This window comes from Pteropus vampyrus, unplaced genomic scaffold (genome assembly GCF_000151845.1).
Source record: "Pteropus vampyrus isolate Shadow unplaced genomic scaffold, Pvam_2.0 Scaffold325, whole genome shotgun sequence".
NCBI classification, from domain to species: Eukaryota; Metazoa; Chordata; class Mammalia; order Chiroptera; family Pteropodidae; genus Pteropus; species Pteropus vampyrus.
In genome coordinates this window covers 375,417-401,659 of record NW_011889106.1, presented here as the reverse complement: position 1 = coordinate 401,659, position 26,243 = coordinate 375,417, and the positions used below count along the sequence as shown (strand labels likewise).

At 32.5% G+C, this 26,243-nt stretch overlaps 1 protein-coding gene across 8 annotated transcripts in view; it reads right to left on the bottom strand.

Annotated features, from left to right (window-relative positions):
* Nucleotides 1-24,197, bottom strand: part of LOC105304012 (protocadherin-11 X-linked) — a 751,649-nt gene extending 727,452 nt beyond the window's left edge. For all 8 annotated transcript variants that reach the window (XM_011377909.1, XM_023521954.1, XM_011377910.1 and 5 more), the window contains exon 1: nt 23,612-24,197. In XM_011377909.1, coding sequence (XP_011376211.1) covers nt 23,612-24,151 — 540 coding nt within the window. In that variant the 5' untranslated portion in view covers nt 24,152-24,197. The remainder of the gene's footprint in view (nt 1-23,611) is intronic.
* Nucleotides 24,198-26,243: the final 2,046 nt, after the last annotated feature.

Below are 26,243 nucleotides of genomic sequence, written 5' to 3'. Positions count from 1 at the left end.
AATATTTATATGACTAATGAATTGTTTATCCCATCTGAAATTAGAAGAATAAAACCATCTCTCAGGTCACGTTGCTTAATCATTTAATGTTGTGTTACCTTGAGTTACATAGATAAAAATGTAACTTCTATATTTAAAATTAATTATCATAACATTTTGTAAATTAAAAAGAGAATTATTTCTTTATAAGATCTCTATGAAAGGACTTGTTATATGTGCTAATACTATTCTACCTATGACCCCTAAAGTTTAAGAAACTGTTCAAATTGCATTTATTATTTAAACATTTGTGAAGAATTTTCTCATCTGTAATGCTCATCATTTGAAGGTTTGGGAAAGTGTTAAAAACAATCTGACTTGTTTTTGGAGTTACTATAAAAAAAAGAAAAAAAGAAAAAAAAAAGACCTAATCTACTCTTAACCACATTAAGATGAGCAAGGATGGACTAATGCAAGTTTGCTATGGGGGAAATCCATCCCCTCACACAAGGGATATTTAAGAAACTCTGGAAATATTTTTGGTTGTCACAACTAAGCAAGAGAGTGCTCCTGGAATCTAGTGGATAGAGGCCAAGTATAATAATAAACTTCCTACACTGCACAGGACAAGCTCCATCCCACTCCATTCCACAAGAAATAATTTTCCAGCTCCAAATTTCAACAGTGCCAAGTTTGAGAAACCCTGGACCAACACATTGAGGATTAGAATCCTAGATAAAATTGCCAAAGTTTGGTAGTCAAATAAAAAAAAAAATACTGATAAATCAGTATAATTGCAATTATATTTGTAGGGTCCAGTATAATTAGAAAAGATCCTGAAAAATATAAATATAAAGAAATTAACTACATTTGCATGTTAGAATCATTTGCACAAACATTACCTTTCTAGGGCAGTAAGTCGACTACAACTAAACATATTTTTTGTATAGGCCTTCTTATCCTGTGGCTAATTACACTTTTAACAACTTTGAAATTACCAATAAGTAATAACTAATTTTATAGAACTATAAATGAATTGAATGTTTCTAGGAGGAGAAGTTTTTGACTTTGATTATTTGTATGCTAGGCCAGAAAAAAACAAATTAATTTCTATTTGTGACCAATGGTAGGACCATTTAAAAGCTCCAAGATTTATATAATAGCTTGAAATTATAGGTGGTAAAATCAATACATATTTAAAATATAATACTTGAATTTAAGTGAATCCAATTATCTGTCTAATGGACAGATAATCTGACTAAAGAACTGGAAAAATCTTGATTTCCTCACCTGACCTTTGATTATCAACTAAAATTCTAAAATTAAATTTTGATTAGGATTCTAAGACAGGTTCTTTTTCAATCAGAGCTAAAGCTATAGATGACAAAAAAAACTGAAAATATGGGAAATATAAATACATAGAAGGCATTATTCTATTTCTCTTATATTAATAAATGTCAAACTATTTTTATTTTATATTTATGTAAATTTAAGGCTAATATTTTTTGTTATTTCTTAAATAAAAGTGGTGACTGTATTTGATCTGTGACAATATCATATGAAAAACCACAATGGTTTAAATACCTAGGTTTTACAGATTATTTCATAATATTCTAATGTAAATCTTAGCATTTCATGTGTTGCTTAGTGATTTACTGATGTACAGTTAGTAAACATAGGTTTATGACAAAATATAGGAAATTTTTCATGACTCACTATCTTAGTTTTTATCATATTGAGTAATAATGGATAATCTAGTTGACAGTGCAAGGAAAAATGAGATCACGACAGTAGAATTATCACTATTTGTAACCTATAAAGAAGTTGATCTAGTACATCCCTTACCTATTCTAACAATATCTTTCTCTTATTCTGCTAAAAGAGCTGTCGTAAATGTCATATATGACACTTCTTGACCGTTAAGGGTTATATAAAATAAATGCTTCAGAATTATAAAATTGGTAGAAAGGAATTTTTAATTTAAATCTTTTGAATTAGGACATTTTGGGGGTTTAAATTACTTTTCATGATTTATATTAAAGTTTGCTAATTAAAGTCATAAATAAACAAACGTATTTTCAGTCCATGTGCATTTACAAGTCTTATTTTAAAGGAGGGGACAAAAGAGATACATGTTTAAATATAATAGAAACATATATGTTATATTTGTAAGTCGCGTCTTGATAAGATTTTTAGAATAAAATATTCTAAAAATTGAGTTCTAAACCATCATGCCCACAAAACCATTTTGCAGCATTAATAAGTTGCCATAATTAAAGAACAATAATTGGGCAATATGGTAAAAATAAGAAATTTACTTTTATCTTGATTATAATATAATGTAAATGTCTTTATATGTCAAAGCCAGTATATTTACATTTTCTTTCTGGAAATCAAAGTAGAATTTTAAATTCAGGTATGTACAGCATCTGTATATTATAACAGCCTCTGTAAGAAGCTAATAGTTTTTAAGAGAAATGGTTTCAAGAAACATATACAACTACCAAATTATCTTCAAAGAAAATAGAGCTGCACCAAAATAAATTCTTAAAAGAGGAATCTCTTTATCAATGATGCCCATTACATTGAGGTTTGTGGTACCTACGAATTCTAATTAGAAATTCCCTTTAAAAATCCCTACTATTCTTAATAAACACACTAAGTTTCTTTGACCTATCTATCCTCTTAAAAGAAAAAAGATGCTGCTCCTTGTAAAATACTACATGTGTAATGGAAACCAAGAACACAAGTTCTACAATGCTGATCTGAACTAAAGAAGGGAGCTTACTAATAACAGGAAAAAAAATATCTAATGGAAGTGGGTGTATGTTTATCCAATCTCCTGAATAATTCTGGATTTTAAAAATGTCTTTTGGGAGTCTTGCTACATATTTGCTGAAGTAGAAAATTTCTAAGAGGTATTTTAACAGTATTTTGAAGAAAAAAGAAGATATAATTGGAAATAATATGATTTAGTCAAATTTTATTATTAACTACAAAATAACAAAGTATTGAGAATGGTTTAGAATGAATGAGTCATATAGAGTTACTCTCATAATAGCATGCACCAAGAAGCCTGAATACCAAAGTGGTGCTCAGGTGACAGATTTTTAAGTAATGTTTTGATTATTAAACTCTAATTTAAAAAACACAATTTCTCATAAATTTCACTACATCAGGATATTTATTTTGATATATAGTGAAACCTTATCAATGATAGTATACTGGTAAACATTTAGTAAATTCCAATTTTATCTTCTGAAAAATACATTTTCTCTAATCAAAATCATTTGTGATTTAGCAAACTTCCAAGAAGTGGAAAAAAACCTCTTAACATAAAGTTAAGGAACCTAATAATAAGCAATTTGTATTTTATAACATCATTACTCTAAAATGTAATGTATACTATTAAACCATTGAATTATTAACCTACCTGAACTCTATACCACATTTCCTATTTAAATTGATTTTTATTATCACCAGAATTATTTATGTTTGTAACAATTGCTATTAACTCTATTAACTAAATACTTGAATCTAATTTAATTATTTGTATTAGAGACTATGCTATAATACTCGAGCTATCTCTAAAAATTAAAGGCGAGTTTCAAAATAAACATACTTGAAATGTATTTACTTATTCGCTTAATCACTTCACTTTTCATGAATAATGTCATATCAAAGATCAGTGAACCTTATATGCATGATTAACTTTTAAAATAGAATTCTGAATCATATCTGGTTCAGTGAGTCAATCTATATAGAACAGTTTAGGGGAAAACATAAATTTTATCTTTAAGAAAATGACTAGCTCTATTAGAATAATGTATGAGCAGGATATGAGCGTCATGTATCTTCTGATGATGACTTACATGCCCAATCTCCAAAACCCTGTGACCAATCTCCAAATCCATGAACGAAACCAAAATGTATGACACAAAAACAATTAAATGATTGTTGGTGACATTATGCTTTTTAATGTTGGTAGAGGGAGAAACAACAACAAAGTATACATTTCATAATCCATTGATGTCAATTATTCTCAAACCAGTGTAATAAAGGAAAATATAAACTGTTTTGTTAAAAGTATTTATGAAGAATACATCCATGCAGTAAAGTCAGTATCTTCTAAAGAAACCATTTCAGGCTCTTGATCTATGTATGACCTAATTCTTACATGTGCAAGAGGTTCTCTAGCTCATCCTCTCTTTAAGCTACACCCAAATATTCTCCAGATAAATAACTGTTTAGGGAAAACTGTGTAGAAAAGGAGAAACTGGATAACATATTTAGTTTCTTAAAACCTTAATTGTTTAGAACATTGGACAGAAGTCTAATCTCTCCTACTTTTTGTAAGTGCATGGAAACAAAGGCCAGATATTTTCATGTATTTGAATAATAATTAAGTAAATCCTATGTTCATAAAAATAATTTTTAATGAAATTATGCCTGCTTTCCATAACATTCTCTTTCCTATTTAGCCTTAGTGAACACTACATGATGAGCAATGCCAGCTCAGAAAAGGATTCACCCCACATAAATTTTGACAGCATGTCTGCTGTCAGATAATTCATCACAAGCTAATCTTTTGCCAATTGACCTAACTCAGCCTGAGTTGATCAGCTAAAATAAATGGAGAATGCAGTATGAGTTTGTAATAGTTGACTTCACCGAATTATGCAGGAAATGGCAATTCTCTGGCTCAAGGTAGATCAGACCTTCAGGAAGAAGAGGGAATATAAAATGTTCAAGAAAAAACAATTGTAGGTATTTTGGAGTTTATGTATTGTGAACATATATTCTGATTGTCCCTGTTTAATTTTTTTTCTGGCTTTAGTCAAATATAATAGACAATTAGGTGCTTGTATTTATATTGTACAATTCAATGAGTTTTTTTTTTTTCAATCGCAGTTGGCATACAATAATATATTAGTTTTAGTTGTACAGCATAGTGATTAGAGATCTATAAAACTCACAGTGATCACTCCACTAAATCTAGTAACCCTCCTCCCCCTTAGATATTTATTACAACATTATTAACTATTTTACTTATGCTATATTTTATATCTCCATGTCTATTGTGTAACTATTCATTTGTACTTCTTAATCCCTTTGCCCTTTTCCGCTGTCTCCCCAACCCTCTCCCATCAATTAGCTTCAAAATATTCTATGCATCTATGAGTTTATTTCTGCTTTTGTCGTTTATTTTGTTCTTTAGATTCTATATTTATGTGAAATCATGAGATATTTGTATTTCTCTATCTGCCCCATTTCATTAAGTGCTATACACTCTAAGTACATCAAAGCAATATCTTTTTCCATCCCTTTCAGTCTGTGTGTGTCTTTTAATCTGAATTGAGTCTCTTGTAGGCAGCATATGTAGGGGGCTTGTGTTCTTATCCATTCAGCCACTCTATTTTTTGCTTGGAGCATTTAATTCTTTTCCATTTGAGGTACTTATTGATTGGAATGTAGTTGTTACTATTATTTTTTCTTGTTTTTGATACATGTTTTTTCTTCTTAAAAATGTCTCTCCAACATTTCCTGTAATACTGGCTTGATATTGATAAATTCCTTTAGCTTCTTTTTGTCCAGAAAGCTCTCTATCTGCCCTTCCACTCTAAATGATAGCTTTGCTGGATAAAGTATTCTTGGTTATAGATCCTGGGTTTTCATCATGTCGAATATTTTGTGCCAAACCCTCTGTCCTCCATAGTTTCTTTTGAGAAATCAGATGCCAGTCTTATGGGTGCTCCCTGTAAGTAACTAACTGCTTTTCTCTCGCTGCTTTTAAGATTCTTTGTATTTAACCTTTGGCATTTTAATTATGATGTGTCTCGGTGTGGGCCTCTTTGGGTTTCTGGTTTTGGAGACTCTCTGAGCTTTCTGGGATTTTATGTCTATTTTCTTCACCATATTAGGGAAGTTTCCCATCATTATTTCTTCAAATAGCCATCCATCATCTCGTTTTCCTTCAGGTACCCCAATGACATGGATATTTATACCTTTAATAATGTCCGGTAGGCTCTTTAAATTATTATTATAGTCTTGGCTTCTTTTATCTTGCCATTCTGATTGAGTGTCCTTGGCTTTCCTGTCCTCTATATAGGTCATTTGATCCTCTTCTTTATTAACTTTGTTTATTTCATTCAATATACTTCTCATCTCAGATAATATGTTTTTCATTTCTGACTGGTTCCCTTTTATAATATCCATTTCCATTTTTGTGTCTTTTTTTTTTTATCTCTTTGTTGAAGTTCTCACTGAATTCATCTACACTTCCCATAAGTTCATTGAGCATCTTTATAACCAGTGTTTTGAACTCTGCATCTGTTAGATTGCTTGACTCCATTATTTCTGGATCTCTGTTCTGTTCTCTCATATGGTTTCTTGCTTCTTTGTCTTCCCATTTTGTCTGTCCTTCCATGTCTATTTCTATGTACTAAGCAAAGCTTCTAAGTGTCCCGGTCTTATTAGTATGGCTTTTTGTAGTAGGTGTCCTATAGCACAGTCCTGAGAGGGGTTTAGCAATTGGCCAAGTTTAGCCCCAGCCTATGTCCGTCCAGGGCCACCTGCTAAGATTCAGCAAGCAATCCACAGATGCTATGCTTATAGTTGCCTCAAGAAACCACACCAGAAATGGAGGCCAGCTGCCACAGTGTGAATCTTGGCTCTGCTAAGCAAGGAGCACCTGACTCATGGAGGACACAACTGAATGTAGCTTGGGTGGGGCCACGAGTTGGTGAAGGCAGAGTTTTGGGAAATCCTTTGGGCGGAGCGACCTCTGTTATCCAGTATGATGACATCTCAGCTATGGCAGCACTGAGAGCTGTCTCTGGGAGCAGGGAGGGCTCAACAGGGAACAATGGATACCGCCGGCACTTCTGTACAGTGTGAGTCTTGTCCTGGCCCTCACTCAGACAACTCAGTGTACTCCTGTAAGTCCCTGGTGCCCTCCAGGCAGCTGAACCAGCGCTGGTGCTCACAGCAAGTGAGTCCATCATTGGAAAAGCCCACTAATGGATGCGGCCCTTTTAAGAGGTGTCTGCTGCTGCCGCAGCCTCTGTCCCATTCAGCCACTTGGGACTGGGCAGCCTCACGGCTTTGCCCCCTCTTACCTTCTATCATTGCAGGGTAATTAATTATTTCTCTCCCAAGTTGTAGTGCTTCAGTTCATCTAGATCCCAGGTGACTTTACTTGCTGTTTGCTCCATGTTTATGTCACAACTTTGATGTGGTTGCAAGAGGGATGACCAAAGACTCTATCATCTATGCCATTTTTTCTCCCTCTTTCTCTGTCCTTGTTTAACTTTTCAGAGGGGCCCCTTTCACTTTCAAATTTATCTTTGTGTGGAGGATAAATTCTATGGTCTTCCTCATTTAATATAATGCAAATAGATGACAGAAAACCAGATGAGAGTAAAATAGAGGTAAATACACACACACACACACACACACACACACACACACACACACACACGAAGAAATATACCAGGCACACAAGAATAATTTTTTCTTTAATCTATAAATTGAATCTGAACTCCGAGAGACAAACAATTTGTCCAGTGTCCCTGTGGGGATCATTTAAGTAAGCACCACTTAAAATAACCACAGATACTGCCTAAGCAATCATCAAAATAAGCAGTTATTTTTAAAAGCAACTATTAATCACTGCGACTGGGAGAATGAATCCAGTTACTTGTGAAACAAATTGCTAAACGTGTGAAAACACAGTTATGTAGTCAGTTATTTGTAAGGAAAGAAACAAGATAAAAAACCTTTCAATATCACGCTAACAAAACACAAAAGCTGTTGTCAGTAAAAAGAATTGTTGACACTCACTGTGGCAATGCACTGCAAATATGAGTAAATCAACTATAACTAACTCATTGAAGCAATCACAAGTGTAAGAAATCTTAACAGCTGCAGCAGATGAAACAATTGTCAGCAAGCCATGTAAGCATGGATGTACTTTGGAAATACTCTTGAGGATACATATGACAATAGTGCATGTTTACTTACAGCTGTAGCTAATCTAATTAAGACATTATGTCTTAAAATGGAAAGATGGGAATACAAAAATAATTGCTTCATCAAATTCAACAGTTATTTGGTAGTATCAGGAAGTTATTTAGTAAAATGTTATTTTTACATTCATTAATACCCAAATAAGGCCAGCCACTATTTTGTGGGGTATGTAGAATATTATCTAAGACAAGAGTCAATTTTTTGCTTCAAACCTTTAACAGTCTAGATTATAGAAGACCAGACATAGTTAAAATAAGATTACTATTTACAAACATCCACAATACAAGTGGAGAAAAACTTTCAATTATTTAAATTATTTTAAATTTCCATAGTATAGTTATATTTGTGTATACAAATATAGTTCAAGAAGTCATGTCTACTAGATAAGTAATAAAATAACAGATTTCTAAGAGTTAAAGAGACTGAAACCTCAGTTTTATTATTCTGGCTATTTTGCATGTAAACTGGTTTTCTATGTGAGACCTCTAGCTTTATAAAAATCTTTTCATTATACCAGTTGGGTATTTGACCCTAAGCATCATTTGAAGGACTAAGGCAAAACTCCAGGCACCTAAATGTGCCTGAAACTTATGGCAGGATTTCTGGAGAAAAAAGATTTCAGAGAAATGTCTATAATCCTTAAAGCTACAAATGGATAAACCAGTTCAGCTTACATAGATGCCAGCTAATAATGTTCCCACTAAGTGCCATATCTACCAATCTCAATGAGGAAATTTTCACTTTTCCTGTTCCATGAGTACTTCCAGTTAAAGATGCATTCTCATACCATTACAATGGTTTCAAAGGCTTAAAAATGATAGGATGGTCATCAATATGGCTTCGGCTTATAAAGTTCTAGATCGAGTTTGGAATCTAGGAATTACTTGAGGGGGTGATATGGTGTGGAAGACAATGGTATGGATATCCATAGCTGATTTTTTAGGAATTATTTTCCGTACAATAAAATTAAAAGGTTCACAGGCCTCCTGAAACATGCAAAATCTGTTAAATATAGAATCGCCCATTATCCTCAGGGGTTATGTTCCAAGACCCACAGTGAATGTCTGAAACTACAAATAGTACTGAACCTTATACACAATTTTATTTTCCTATGCCTTCTTATCTATGATAAAGTTTAATTTATAAATTAGGTACTGTAAAAGATTAACAACAAAAACTAATAAGAAATTAAAACAAGTATAACAATATACTGTAACAGAAGTTTTATGAATGTGGTCTCTCTCAGCAAACTAGCATGAATTTCTTTTTCCTTCTTTGGATAGAAAATTTATTTTTACTGTAGATCTTAGCAATCTCAGCATATAATAATTTTTTCCTTATTTAGTTGAGAACTTTCACATTTTCACTTAAAGGAAGCACTTCATAACTTCTCTTTTGCATATTTAAATTGCTATTTTTGTTCTTTGGAGCCATTATCAAGTAAAATAAGGGTCACTTGAACACAAACACTGCAATGCCTGGACAGTTGATCTGATAACCAAGATGGCTACTTAGTGCCTAATGGGTGGAAAGAGTATACGGCATGGATACACTGGACAGAGAGGTAATCCATGCTATGCTACTCAGAATGGCATGCAATTTTAAACTTGTAAATTGTTTATTTCTGGAATTTTTCATTTAATATTTTCACACTGAGATTGACTATAGGTATCCAAACTTCAGAATGTAAAACTACAGATAAGGGAGGACCACTGTACTTAAGTCCTGAGAGAAAATGCAGTGTGACACCACTAAATGAAGTACAGAATATATTGATTGGCACCATAATCATAATCATTTTGTGTATTCGATCAATGTAAGTAGTCTTCATTTTATATTTATTTATTTATCGAAGGTAGTTGAATGTCAGGGAGTTAATTGAATATTCCTTAGTGTGTAACTAAACATAATTGTATTTTCCAGCTTTTCAATAGTCATATAAACTCTTCTATTCATCCATGCAATCATTCAGTAACTTAAATAAAGCACTATGTTTAAATAGCTGTAGTCTATAAAGTTCTACACTTCTTAGTTTATTTATAATCCATTTTTTTTAATTTATGCATCTCTGGATTGTTTAGAGCATCACCTTGCTCTTCTGTTAACCATTCACTTCATTATTTTCATTAATGACAAAGCTCTCCTTGTCCACGGCCAAGCTAGTTTTAATGCATAGTTCTAAATAAACTCTTATCCTCAAAGAATATCTTGACCCCTTCATAAACCAGGAAAATATACTTAGCAACTATGAAAGGCTTGCCCTAGCAAATATGCTTAATATATTATATTTAAAACTTTTTAAAATTTAGAATGATTAAAAATCTCAAAAATTCAAATTTGTTATTACATATCTCTCCTACAGAACCCATTACTAAAAGACAATTGTGATGTACTTACAAGAAAAGAAACAGGAAAATAGAAAAAGATTTCAGTGTAAAAAAAGAAAAGATAAGGGAGAAATTTTTTTACGGTATATGAATGAGATGTAAATAAGGCAATTCCAGATGGTAGAAATTTTATATGAGAATGTATTCACATTAGCAATAACATAGTCATATGGAGGGCCAGGAGGAGGCAAAGACAAATGAGGAGGAGACATTTGATACAAGAGATAGCTAAAGAAAGTAAATGGGATTTTATTTGTTTTTTAAATTGAACTAGGTCCAAGAAATAAATGTAGAGCCAGTGATATTGATTGAGAAAGAGAATAATACTGTTACATTTTTATCTGTATACATATATAAAATATGTATGAAAAATAGGTTTAGGTTGCAAAATAAGCTTTGAAAGAGTATAAAATATAATTTAAAAGAGTATAAATATAATTTTAATTGAGGGAAGATTATGACCTTAAATTATAGATTTAAACCGATAACTACTGTTTATAGAATATTTTTATTTAAGGAACTCAGCAAATATCATATTTTTTCTTCTTTTATTATTTTTTAATATCCCCACTAATAGAAATGGATAATTTTAACTTTCTCCATTATGTAGGAGTGGAATTGGAAGCATAGATAACAAGTTTGAAATTAAGATAATAGAAAGACTTATGTAATTACCACGACTAATACAGGAATTACCATTTTCATCAAAAAGGTTTTATTTCTGATATCAAAACTGGTTTGCAAATAAATCTTGGCAAATGTATTATTAACGCCATAACTGCAGGCCTAGTAAGAAATAATATATAAGTTAATTAAAGTATTTAGTGAAAATATACTAAAAGATTTGGAAATTTTAATTTTTCTGAAGGTATGAAGACAAAATAATTTCATGATTTTTTTTGACATTTTTAAAATTTATTTTATTATTTTTTTTAAATTTCATGTTCTTAATGGCAGAATGACCAATGAAAGAAAAATTTTTTTTAGAATAATAAATGTTTTCCTCTTTACTATCATTAGTGTTAAAATATACTCCCTATAATGCCTGTTATTAAACTCCTTGGAGATAGTGCCTATTTTTCATTTTTATCCCTCAAGACTTTGTATATTGGGCACTCATTAGATATATGTTAAATTTCGATGACTGTAATTAGACTAACATATTAGTAGTCAGTTACTGTTACAATTAAGACAGTATTTAGTAAAATAGCTTTACATTCTTTAGAATTTTACTTCATTCTATTAGAGAAGCTGAAAATAATGGACTTCTACATTCAAAATAAGCAAGAGAGTGAGGAAATTTCATAAGAATATCCTCCATAGAATAAATTCCTAATTAAATGAGATCTCAAGGACAAAAGTAATTTAGCTTAGATAATCCAAAACTTTATTTTATAATATTTAACCTTTAAAACTCCTTGTTTTGTTTATTAAAACAAAGTTTAAAATTACCTTTTCAAGATATTTGTATTTCTCATTATATAACTTTGTACTACATTTCCTAGCACAAAGTATAGAGATGTCAACACACAGCAATTAAAATATAATGCCACTAAACGTTCTTTCAATGTATCAAGAAAAGCAATAGGTTTCTTATGACTGGTCATCTAGAATTATCTCTTAACATTTCACAGCAAATGAAAAACATATGGACAGCTTAAGTTTTATTATTTTAGTTTAAAAATAAAATATATTTGTGCATGCATGTAGTTATTCTATTTTGATGTACTGAGCTCTCTAGCAATGAATATTTAACATTTTATGGATAAAACACATTATCACATATTTGTAGAATAAGATTGGTGGAGATATAATAATTTCTGCAAACAAAAGGCCAATGTACAATAAATATTTCAGAAATAGGTAAAAAAAAAATCTTTGTTTTTTTAATTAAATTGAACATAACACTCTACCTGTATTCAGAAACTAAAGACACTTCAACAAAGATGTACTAACATGCAATGTGTAGTCAAAGCAATTTATTCAATTTATTATGCTATTATATTATTTAATTATTCACACATTTTAATTAATTTTATGGAGATGACTGTAAACTGATAAATATAAAGGAAGAATATTAATTTCTTTAGTATTTGATTTTGAAGTGAGAACTACTTTTCATGTGCATTTTATATTTTTTGCTAAATAATGTATTCATAACTGATTCAAATTCACATAAAAGCATAACATGTTTGACAAAAGCATAAGGTTATATGAATTAATTTATAGATCAAATTAAAATAAAATCAGAAAGTTTCCCCCCAAATGACTGTATTGCTTTTATCATCACTTCTGAACAAGAAGTCATCACCTCTTATACAAAAACATTACCAATCCATCAATTTATTTTTGGTCTAATCGTGGATAAAAAATCACACTTCAGTTCATTTAAAGGGTGCCTCCACAGCACAAAGTGTTGTTATACTTAGAGTCAATATAAAGTTGTGTAGATAAAAATAATAATTTATGCCAACTACCCACATTGGAACATTTGTTATATAATTTGCACTGATCAGAATTATGTAAGCCAAGTAGTTCTGTATAATCAAACCTTGTGTTTTCCTTAAGGACATCTATATCAAATAATTTTGTGTTGTATAAATATATATATTTATACTGTATTTTAATACATATCCTTTGGCAGGCACAAAATTAAACATCATATTAGTTTTTATTTAGATACAGTGAACAATGGAATAACAGATAAATAAGTCTATACCTAATAAAAATCAACATAAAATTTAGTAGTGTTTCTTATAGTTAGTTGGTATTATCAGGTCAAAGAGAAGTATATGAATAAATTAATCAGCCTTAGAAATACATTTCTCCCTCAGAGTCTCAATTTATAAATTCTAGAATTGAGCTATCTAAAATGTCCTACATGTCTCTGTTCCATGTGGGACTATTAATAACAGGTGTATTTAATGAAAGGCATTAGTGGACTATGAATATTAACCAGGACACTAATAATACAATGAAGTCAAAAGTTTCTTAATCATACTCTCATTTTAATAAGAGCTGACTAATAAAGATTCATTTATAAAGAGAATGAGTTTTATGTTGTCATTTTTCCCCAGTGGAGATGCACTTTGATAATAACTTCCAGTTTTTCAGGAACCTAATAGTCATTAGCATTGGATTGTCCTTTCTTTTGCTTTTTAGCACGAATCAAAAATGTTAATCAGTATATCATAGACTTTAGAGAATATAAAATCAAGTAATTTTTAAAGCTGAAAGGTTGAAGTTCTGAGTACAATTTCATGTTATAGTTGAAAAATGAAGAAATCACTACTTTTAAAATTTTGTGACCTCATAGAGGCAACTATGCTAGCTAAAACAATTAAACACATTATTTCATATAGAACAATCTGCCTTCAAGGACATTTATGAATCTTACTCACTCTTCCTGATCCTACACAGTACTTTGAGCTATGGTTACATAAGATTAAGAAATACTACTTCCTTCAGAATAATACAATATTCTTGCTCTTTGTCTCTACAATATATGATTTAATGCTTCATTCTTGGCAATTTGATTCAGGATTACCATATCTAAAGGTAGATAAGATTTTGAAAATTTGGATCTTATAATCAAAGATTTCAAAACGAATCTACTTTAACCTTAGTTTCATAAATCCGAGCTCTGATCAACAGAGCTGTTTTGTTCTCATTTAGTTTTAAAAATAAAAACCAATGTATCTTGTTTTAAATAAAATAGAAACAAGGGCCCAAAGACTCTAACCAATATACAATTTTCTTTGGAGGCTGGTGGAAAAGATGAGGCTGCTTTATGAAATGGACAAAAAAAAATGAGGACTTTGGGATTACCAATCTGAGACAAGCTTGATATTCATGCTCTTTTTGCATAAATTATCAACCTTTGAAATATTGTTATGCATGTCTCAAGGGAACCAATCAACACACTGTCACTTGGATTGTATATTGTATATGTTGATACATATATAAAGGAAGATAAAAATCTGAAGCAAAACATGCACATATACATAAAATCATCACACAAACTAATTTTTCCTGAGTTCCAACCATGGGAAAAGTAGATCCTTGTGGTTTATATTCAAATCCTGAGTCAGATTGGGTGCTTGAGGTATATTTTTATTTTTGAAAATATTGGTTTCCCTGCCAATGAGACTTAAAATATGATAAAAAGCTTTAAAGACTTTTCTGGTCAAGATAGCAGAGGAGGTAAACACCGTTCTTGCCTCCTCCCACGACCACACCAAAATTACAACTCAACTATAGAACACTCGACATTGAAAATAGCCTGAAGTCTAGGTGAACAGAAGTGCTACAACTGGGGACATACATAAGAAGCCTCCCTGAGACTGGTAGAAAGGGCAGAGATGCAGAACAGGCTGGTCTCACACTGCGCATGGCGGTTAAAAATTGAGAGGGCTATCCTGGCTGTGGAAGTTTCCCTGGAGGAGTGAGGGGTTCCAGCCACACACAGGGCTCCTTAGCCCAGGGTTCTAATGCAGTAAAGAGAAGTCTTCACAACTTCTGGCTGTAAAAACCAGCAGAGATGGTGGCTATGTGAAACAAGGGTGGCTGGAGTCCCAGGCATTCCTCTTAAAGAACCCATGCATGGACTTACTCACTGATGTACTCACTCGCTCTATGCTCCATCCAGTGCTGGGGCAGCAGCGCAAAACCTACCAAGGACAAACAGGGAGGAACTGAGTTGTCTGGCTTCAGAGCGAGGACTGGAGTGGCAGCTTTATCCCAGACAGAAGTGCTGACAGAGGGCATTGTTTCCTTATTGGGACCTCCCTACTCCCTGTCTGCAGACACAGGTGGCCTCCATATCTGAGTCCTCATCAAGGTAGCTAACACTGGTCACTCTGTCCTGATGATTCCCTGAGATCCATCCAACTTGCAGGCCCACCCAAGAGGCTTCCAGTGGAATTTCCATACAAATGGCCTGTCTTAGCTCATTCTGCAGACCTTCCTAAATCTCTCAAAGGTTCACAAAACCCAAACAAGAAGCATCTCAAGTCAAAGTGCCCCGTATCTCTTCCTGAGTAGCCCCAAGCTTGGCACTAGTGGCAGCCAACCTTGGTTCATGGCTTGGCCTCTTGAGGTACCTCCAAGTCCAGCGCAGATGGGGCCCACATGAAGACTGTTTGATGGTTCAGTCATCTGTGACTCTGGGCAGGGCACAGGCTGCAGCTAAATTTAGCCTACAGTTGAGCCTCTGCCAAGAGGCCCCAGTCTGCATGCCTGGTAGCTGACTTCAGTCTAAACTGCAGCACCATCCAGGGTCATATCTGAGGACGACACACCCAAAGTGCAGACAGGGACAGGCACCAGAGCCCTGCTAAAGCAAATCCTGCTCTGTAGGGTCAGCCCCTACACAACAGCCCCTGCACTGGTCATTGCTAGTCATCACTACCAACTAGCCAGTGGCTCAATCCCTCCCACTAACCAGCAAACAACAAACAAGGCTGAACGACAAAAGATTAGTACATGCAACCCTTACAAGGGACACACCTAGAGCACTGGCTCAGGTGACCAGGGAGGACTGTGCCACTGAGACCTACATCACACCTATTACATAAAACCATTCGACTAAGACTGGGAGATATAGCTGTCCTACCTAATACATAGAAACAAACACAACTAGGTAGCCAAAATGGGAAGACAAAGAAACATGTCTCAAACAAAAGAACAGAACAAAGTTCAAGAAAAAGAACTAAGCAAAATGGATACAAGCAATCTGTCAGATTCAGAGCTCCAAATACTTGTAATAAGGATGCTCGTGAATTTAGGGGAAGAGTAGAAGAATTCAGTAAGAACTTTAATAAAGAGATAGAAAACATAAAAGTGGAGACAGAAAACATGTAAATGAACTAATATAAAATACAAAGTATGATAACTGAACTGAAAAATACCTTAGAAGGAATTAACAATAGATTAGATAAAGCAGAGGATCAAATTAGCGATTTAGAAGGTAAGGTAGCCGAAAATGTCCAATTAAATAGTAATAAGAAAAAAATCCAAAAATCTGAGGGTTAGGAGCCTCTGGGACAACATCAAGCATACCAACATTTGCATCATAGGTGTACCAGAAAAAGAAGAGAGTGAGCACGGAATTGAAAACTTATTTCAAGATAAAGACTTAAAATTTCCCTAACTTGGTGAAGAAAATAGACATTTAAACCCAGGAAGTGCAGAGAGAACCAAATGAGATAAACTCATGGAGGCCCACACCAAGACACATCATCATTAAAATGCCAAAGGTGAAAGACAGAATTTTAAAAGTAGCAAGAGAAAATCAGTTAGTTACCTACAAGGGATCTCCCATATGACTATCAGTTAATTTCTCAACAGAAACTTTGCAGGCCAGAGAGGACTGGCACAAAATATCCAAAGTGATGAAAAGCAAGGACCTACAACCAAGATTACTCTACCCAGCAAAACTATCATTTAGAATCAAAGGACAGATAAAAAGCTTCCCAGACAAGGAAAAGCTAAAAGAGTTCATTCATCATCACCAAGCAAGTATTGCAAGAAATGTTAGAGGAGCTTCTTTAAGAAGAAGAAAAAAAGAAAAAAAAGATTAAAAATATGAATAATAAAATGACAATAACTACACATCCAGCAACTATTACTTTAAATGTAAATGGATTAATGTTCCAATCAAAAGATAGGATTGGCTGAATGGATAAGAAAACAAACCCTTACATATGCTGCCTACAAGAGACTCACTTCAGGTTGAAAGATCTACACAGATTAAAAGTAAGGGGATTAAAAAAAAAAAAAAAGATGTTTCAAGAAAATGGAAGCAAAAAAACCCAAAAAGCTGGGGTAGCAATACTTATATCAGACAAAATAGGCTTTAAAACAAAGGATAAAATAAGAGACAAAGAAGAACTCAGCTATCCCACTTCTGGATATTTATCTGAAGAAACTCAAAACACTACTTTGAATGGACGTGTGAATGCATACGTTCACTGCAGCATTATTTACAGTAGCCAAGATATGAAGGCAACCTGGTGTCCATCAATGGATGAATGGATAAAGAAGAGGTGGTACATATATAAAATGGAATATTACTCAGCCATAAAAAAAGAATGAAGTCTTGCCATCTGTACCAACATAGATGGACCTAGAGAGTATTGTGCGAAGTGGAGTAAGTCAGAGACAGACAAATGCCATATGGTTTCACTTACATGTAGAATCTTAAGAACAAAATAAATGAATAAACAAACCAAAACAAACTAATAGATACAGAAAATATTTTAATGGTTACCTGATTAGTGGAGGATTAGGAGTGTGTAAAATAGGTGGAGATTAAGAAGTACAAATTAGTAGTTATAAAATAGCCAGAGGGATGTAATGTATAGTATAAGGAATATAATCAATAATATTGTAATAACTATGTATGGTGTCAGATGGGTACTAGATTTATCAAGGTAATCACTGTGTAAGATATATGCATGCCAACTGTAATTGAAAAATAAAAAAAAATATTTAAAAAAATTTAAAAGCTTTGTAAATAACAGGCCAGCATAATAGCAAAAATTAAAGAGATATAATTTCCTACTCTTGACCAACAGCTCTGTCAAATACTGCAAGGGCTCAATGGTATATACATATTAGACAAATGTAACTAATTATATACACATAGTAACTCTATCTATAGCGTATACTATACCCCATATATAATATATAAAATATTTAAAATACATTACTTAATAACATTTAATAAAATGGTATATTCATAATATATATAAACTGATAGAATATATGTTTAAAATATATAAAATATAGATAGCTGTAAATCTTTAGCATAGGTAGGTAAAATTAATGGAAATTATGTCAAAATATCAGGGGGAATTCTTATTATAGCATGACTTTACTTAAAACAGAGAAGAGATTTCACTTCTGGATATTTTTTTTAAATGACAACCAACATCACAAATTTTTCTAGATGAATTTATTTTTTCTTAAAGAGTAACCTCATCTCTTAAAAAGTTGAATATTAACCTTGCTGAGGTCACATAGACAAGTCTTATATTAACAAAATATTCCTTGTACTAAGCAGAATCAGTTGGTAATCATTTCATTCTTTCAATCTTTATTTTCTCCTTCTTTTTCTTCCTTTCTCTTATATTGAATGTGCTGTGGTTCTTGCCCTCAAGATTATTTATCTGTATGTCTGTCAATCAAATCTAAGAATTCCAAGACCTTATTCTGGTATACAAATCTATACTAGTCAAAAGCAAAATAAATTTACACTGAAATGAATTTTACAAATATTCAAAATATGAAATATTAATGCTTTCCACAGCATTATGCAAAACATACCCAATATTACAAAAATGCTTAAGTTAATTTAAAATATTTACATATTAAAACTTTGAATATAAATATTATACATTTTAAGTCTTATGCTACTTTTTATTATATATATTTTTAATATATTTAATAATTTTTTTCTATCAGTGCCTTTATTTTAAGGTAATTAATATGGAATTGACAATAGCAGGACCCCCTCATGTGTAAATTGACCTGATCCCGAGAATTGTTCTCTTTATCTCTGCCTTCTTTTCCTTTGTTATCTTTTCATATTTTATATTTTATATTTCTCTTAAGATAAACTATAGTTTTGCTAGTATTGTATATTTAACAAAAATACAACAAATTAATATTTTAATACTTTATTTATTTATTTACTTATTTATGTTATTAAGTTAATTGAGGTAACATTGGTTAATATAACTATAATTTTCAGGTGTACATTATGATTTGACATGTGTATATTCTATGGTGTGTTTACCTCCAAAAGTCCAGTTTCCTTCGGCTGCCATATATTTGATCCCCTTTACCCACTTTACCCTTCCCATATCCCCCTATTTTGACCCCTTTTACTGCGTGTACCTCTCTCCTCTTCCCTCACCACCTATCCCCTAGTAACCACTAGTTTACTGCCCATGTTCATGACTCTCTGTTTGTCCTGTTTGTTCATTGCTTTTAGGTTTATATCCCACATATAAATGATATCATGCGATTTTCAACTTTTTCTGTCTGGTTTATTTCGCTTAGCATGAATACCTCGAGGTCTATCCATGTTGACACAAATGGCAGTATTTCATCTCTTCTAATGGCTGAGTAATATTCCATTGTATATATGTACCACTGCTTCTTTAGCCAATCATCTATTGTAGGACAGTTCAGTTGCTTCAATGTCTTGGCCACTGTGAATAATGCTGCTATGAACATTGGTATGCAAATATCTTTTTGGATATGGGTTTTCAAGTCTTTGGGGTAAATACCCAGTAGAGGGGTTGCTGGATCATATGGTAGATCAATTCTTAGTTTTTTGAAGTACCTTCATACTGTTTTCCATAGTGGTTTTAACAATTTGCAGTCCCTTCACCAGAGTATGAGGATTCCTTTTTCTCTGCATCCTCTCCAACATTTGTTATTACTTGTCCTGTTGATTATAGCTATTCTAACAGGTGTGAAATGGTATCTCATTGTGGTTTTGACTTGCATTTCCCTAATAGTTAGCGATGTTGAACATCTTTTCATATATTTGTTGGCCATTTGTATGTCCTTTAGAGAGAAGTGTCTGTTCAGGTCCTATGCCCATTTTTTGACTAGATCATTTGTTGTTGTTTTTTTGTTGTTGTTGCTATTGAGTTGTATGAGTTCTTTCTATATTTTGAATATTAGGCCCTTATTGGAGGTGTCGCTTGCAAATATATTTTCCCATTCAGATGGTTGTGTCTGTACCTTGTTGGTGGTTTCTTTTGCAGAGCAAAAGCTTTTTGTTTGAAGTAGTCCCATTCATTTATTTTTGCTTTTACATCTCTTGCCTTTGAGGTCAAATTCATAAAATCCTCTTTAAGTCCAAGGTCCTTGAATTTAGTTCCTATGTTTTCTTCTAGACATTTTATTGTTTCAGGTCTTATATTCATGTCCTTAATCCATTTTCAGTTAACTTGGGTGTGTGATGATAGACAACAGTCTAGATTCATTCTTTTGCAGGTGGCCTTCCAGTTTTCGCAGCACTATTTATTGAAGAAGCTTTCTTTTCTCCACTGTATTTTTTTTAGCTTTTTTGTGAGAAATTATTTTCCCATATAAATATGGGTTTACTTCTGGACTCTCAATTCTGTTCCACTGGTCTGTGTGTCTGTTTTGCTGCCTGTACCATGCCGTTTTGATTACTGTCGCTTTGTAGCATAATTTGAAATACGGCAGCGTGATGCCTCCAGCCTCCTTCTTTTTTCTTAGGATGGCTTTGGCAATTCGGGGTCTTTTGTGCTTACATAAAAATCTGATAAGTTTTTATTTTATTTCTTTAAAAACTGCGATGGGATTTTGATGAGGATTGCATGAAATCTGTATAAAGGTTTAGGTAATATGGTCATTTTAACTATGTTGATTCTTCCAATCCAAGAACACGAAATATCTTTCCATTTCTTTGTATTTTCTTCAATTTCTTTTAATAGAATCTTGTAGTTTTCATTATATAGGTCCTTCACATGTTTCGTTAAATTATTCATAGGTATTTTATTCTTTCTGGTGCAATTGCAAAAGGGATTATATTTTTCCATTTCTTTTTCTGACACTTCATTATTCGAGTATAGGAACACTATGGAATTTTGAACATTGATTTTTGTATTCAAAAACATTACTGTATTTGCTTATTGTTTCTAGTAGTGTTCTTGTGGAGTCTTTAGGGTTTTCTATATAGAGAATCATGTCATCCGCCAATAATGACAGTTTGACTTCTTGGTTTCCTATTTGGATGCCTTATATATCTTTCTCTTATCCAATTGCACTTGCTAGGAACTCCAATGTTATATTGAATAACAGTGACGGTAGTGGACAGCCTTGCCTTTTTCCTGATCTTGGAGGGAAGTTTTTCAGTTTTTCACCATTAAGTATAATGTTTGCTGAGGGTTTGTCATACATGGCCTTTATTATGTTAAGGTACTTTTCTTCTATACCTATTTTGTTAAGTGTTTTGATCATAAATGGATGCTGTATTTTGCTGAAGGCTTTTTCTGCATCTATCGATATGATCATTTGAGTCTTATTTTTTTAATTTGTTTATGTGGTGCATCACAATCAGATACCATCTCACACCTGTTAGAGTAGCTATAATCAACAGGACAAGTAATAACAAATGTTGGAGAGAAAAACGGAGAAAAAGGAACCTTCATACACTGTTAGTGGGACTACAAATTGGTAAAACTACTATGGATAATAGTATGGAGGTTCCTCAGAAAACTGAGAATTGATCTACCATATGACCCAGCAATATTCATAGCAGCACCGATGCACACCAGTGTTCATAGCAGCATTATTCACAGTGGCTAGGACATTGAAGCAACTGAATTGTCCTATGATAGATTGGCTAAAGAAGCGGTGGTACATACATTCAAGGAAATGTTACTCAGCCATAAGAAGAGATAAAATATTGTCATTCGTGGCAACATAGATGGACCTCAAGGTAATCATGCTAAGTGAAATAAGCCAGACAGAAAAAGTTGAAAATCACATGATATCACTTATATGTGAGATATAAACCTAAAAGCAACAAATGAACAGGACAAATAAACAGAGACTCATGGACATGGACTATAGACTAGTAGTTACTGGAGTGTAGGGGGTAGGGGAGGAGGGGTGTGGTAGACGGGATAAAGGGGGTCAAGTATAATGAGGTAGGGGGAGGTTGACATGGGTAAGGAGGATCAAATATATAGTAGCTGAAGGAACCTGGATGTTGAGTGGTAAACACATAATAGAATATACCAATGTCAAATTATTATGTACACCTGAAAATTATATAATTGTATTAACCAATGTTTCCACAAGAATCTTAAAAAAAAAAAACCTTTGAAAATCCCTTGATCATATTTATATTAAATCTACACATTTGTTCTTTTACACATTTTCCAAGATCATCCAAGTGCCTGTATTATTTTACGTACCGAAATGACTGACTTTTCTACTATTCCATATAACATTCTGGTAATTAAAAGCATCGCCTATTCAATTGATATACTCTGTCACTATGCACATATTTTGAAAGATACCAAATATTCCCTTTATTCTTCCCTCTGCCTTCCCCACTCTAATCAGTTAATCTTCAGATTAACTGAAACTTTTTGACGAAAAGTTTTACTTACCCTTTACAGAAAATGATGCTCTATTTTCAAATGAAAATGAAATGAAAATATTTAACATTAACAGCACATTAGCTAAAATTTACTCTTATTTTGATGACTGAAGATTCTTAAAATCTTACCTGACTTGAAAATCATTATGAAAAATATTTATCATTATTTTATATATGTATAAAAATGGCTAGTAATAAAAATGTTCTATTTATCTCTCAAATAAATTTATTTGGCATCTTTTCTTATGGCAAGATAAAAGTTTTTATCTAAAATAATCACTAAGAAAAATTAATAGTCTGGTTTGTGAATTCATTCTTAACATTTAGATTTGCTTGTTTAGGTCATTTGTGGCAGAGTCATGACTAGAGAGATTAAAAGTAAGATATTGGGTTGCTTATTGATTTGCAAGTAGTGGGGCTGAGCCCCTCGTCTGAATCTTATGATTGTTAAGGGATACACAGACATCTGCTTGAAAATGAATATACGTAAAATGGAGATTCAGATTCCTAAGTCCCATGCAATTGCAAAAATTGCATTGATGAATTTTCTCCACTGTGCTTTGCTTAAATTTTGAAAAATTAAAGTGATGACTTATTCAAAATTTGAAGTACACTAAGATGCCTTTTTTGTCTTAAAAAAAAAAATAGCTATCTCCAGAGGACAAACTGTCGATTGCCAGGGAGGAGAACAAACTGTCGATTGCCAGGGAGGAGGGGGTTGAGTGAAAAAGGTAAAGGGATGAAGTACATATTAGTAGTTACAAAATAGTCATGGGGACGTGGAGAACAGCATAGAGAATATAGTCAATAGTATTATAATGTCTGTGTGTAGAACCAGATAGGTGCTAAAGTAATCCGGAGGTATAATTTCATATATAAATGTCTAACCAATGTACTGTATACCTAAAACTAATGTAAAATAAAAAATAAAAAAATGAAATAAAATGCATTAGTAATTTAATTAAATAAATATTTTTAGGGAACAGCCTGTCCTATAATAAACACTCAACAAATATTTTTAAAAAGTGAGCTATCTCTAATACAGTGTTTTTAAACGCACCTTAATTAGATGGTAGTTTTGAACTCCGTTTATTCCTATGTCAGGATCAATGGCTGCTGGGAGAGCATATCGAGAATTTATAGCCGAGTTCTCTGGAATTGATATGTTGATAACCGTTGCTGGGAATAATGGTGCGTTATCATTTATGTCTTCTATCAGAAAACGTATTTTAACCAGTCTAAATATTTCATCCGGCAAAACGGCAACCTCCACTTCATAAAAGCAACGGGCATCCAGCAAGATTCCAGCACATAGTTTCTCACGATCAATGCGCGCTCCAGTAGTAAAGATCTCACCAGTACCCTCTTCGATTCGGATCAGTGGAACATCACCAGTCTTGTACACTAGTTTGAACTGCATAGGAGATGTTAAGGACTTATCTGGAATCAGCGACAAGTTGAGGTCTTTCAGCAAGTCGCCTATCAGGACATTTTCTGGCATTTCTTCTCGAACGGTGTAGTTCTTCTCCTGGGCGCCAGACTGAAACACGACACATGCTAACAGGACCGCAAATATATACGTCCCGGACAACAAGTCCATACCAGGCACAATTGTGACAGTTCTTTGTATCAACTCGCAGAGTACTGTCAAAGGGGGACAAAAAAAAAAAAGGAGGAAGAGGAGAAGGAGGAGGGAGTGAGTGGTGGGGAAGAGAAGAAGAAGAGAGAAAGAAGAAAAAATTAGTAAGGCCAACAATTAAATGTACGTTAGCTAATTGCCCAGTTTTAAATTAATCATTAAATTAAAATATTAGCACAATGATGCTATTAAATAAACTGACAGATTTGTTTTAAATCGAATATTATGCATTTTTACATTAAAATGAAAGGTAAATGAAACAAGATACATATGATAATTAAGAGACCCAAGAATTTATGTGTTCACCATTGATAAAATATATAAAAGATAATATTATAATATACAAAGATAGTTAAAGGTAATAAAATAATTAAAATATTTAATTCATTGGTTAAGGAAAAGTAAAGGGATATCTTACTAATCACAAAAATATAATCATATTCTTTGTTATAATTTGGATTGCAAATGCAATTCTTCTATTGGTAATAAATGTTTTATACAATATTCTGTTTGTTCAGTGCTGGACATTGAAATGTAAAATCGGTCTAAATAAAAGGAGACAAAGAATCATGACATATGAGAGACTCAGGAAGTTTGGATTAAAGAAATGTCCTTTAACAGAGGAGAGAGGTTAATGTGACAAATGTCTAAACATAGGAAGAAGTATCATGTGAAAAGGGTATTAAAGTTTTCTTTCTAGTTCTTTCTAGGGATAAGAGGAGCAAGAATAGGGATAAATTACAGAGAGGCAACTTTCAGATCAACACTATTATAGCATTCTAGAAAAAAAATGATTTTCAGAAGAGAGTGAATTTCATATCTTTGGAGGTACTGATATAGAAATTGGATTATCAGTTTAGCTTTACATATTTTTGATTTAGTAGACAATATCCAAACATTCAATGGCCGAACTGATCTAGAAGACATCCCAAATCTGAGAATTTATGTTTATAGATGGCAGAAAGTAGTCCATATGAAAATGAGTTTTCACATTTATGGACTGAAATAAGAATTACCTCATTACAAAGAACAACTTGACTAGGGTTTAAAAATAAGAAAGACATTTGAAAACACTTTACTGAATTAAAATTGAGTCAAAAAACAAACAATATCTTTGGCTGTTTTTCACCCTTGTTTATTATTTTTAACTCACCAAACTCTGCCGAATTATTTCAGTTCTTAGTTCTGATAGAATTCAACAAGGAATATTTATTCCTTAAGTTTTGCAAAATTTTTCTTCATTTTCCTTTATTAATTCTCAATTCTTAGTCTCAATTTGATTTGTTTGATATAGTCTCAATTTGGTTTAGTAAGTATATTAATATCTAATATCATGTTACTTGTAGGTAATATGTTATATATACACGAAATAAAATTTGTATTATATTGCAGTAAACCTTATGGGATGTTATATTTTTATAATTAAAGAGGGATAAATAAAGCTACCAATGCACTCAGATGTTTTAAAAGATCAGCTGACAAGCAGTGATTTAAAAATCCAGTATGGAAAACTACTAATGCACATAGGTATATAATTATGGAAGTTCTCAATATTTATTGGTAATCAATAACATTAACAAAATTTTAGCAATCTTTCTAAAATCAGCAGAACTCATGAAATGATATAAATTACTATAGATATTCTGTTCCGATTATTCCAGACAATGTATTATATTAAGTAATTTTCCCACTGTATAGCTGTGCATCCGCATTTAAAAATATGCATATGGACAGCTCAGAAAACAAAAAGTGCAGAAAAATAACCTTATTTGTGATTAGTAATAAATTAAATCCATCATTACAATGATTGAGATGGTTTAGGGGATGAGAACCAAGAAATGATCTAGATAAACTTGAAACATCTTATTTTATAATTTTTCATTACTGAATTTAAAAAATATATATTATGGGTTCAACCATTTTCCTGTGTTGAGAGGTTAGTGCCATTTATAAAACATTTTAAGTATAATAGTGAGCAATGCTAATACTAAAGACATTCTATATCCCAATAAATAACATAAAAAGACTATTGCCTGTGGTATTTTTAGCATCA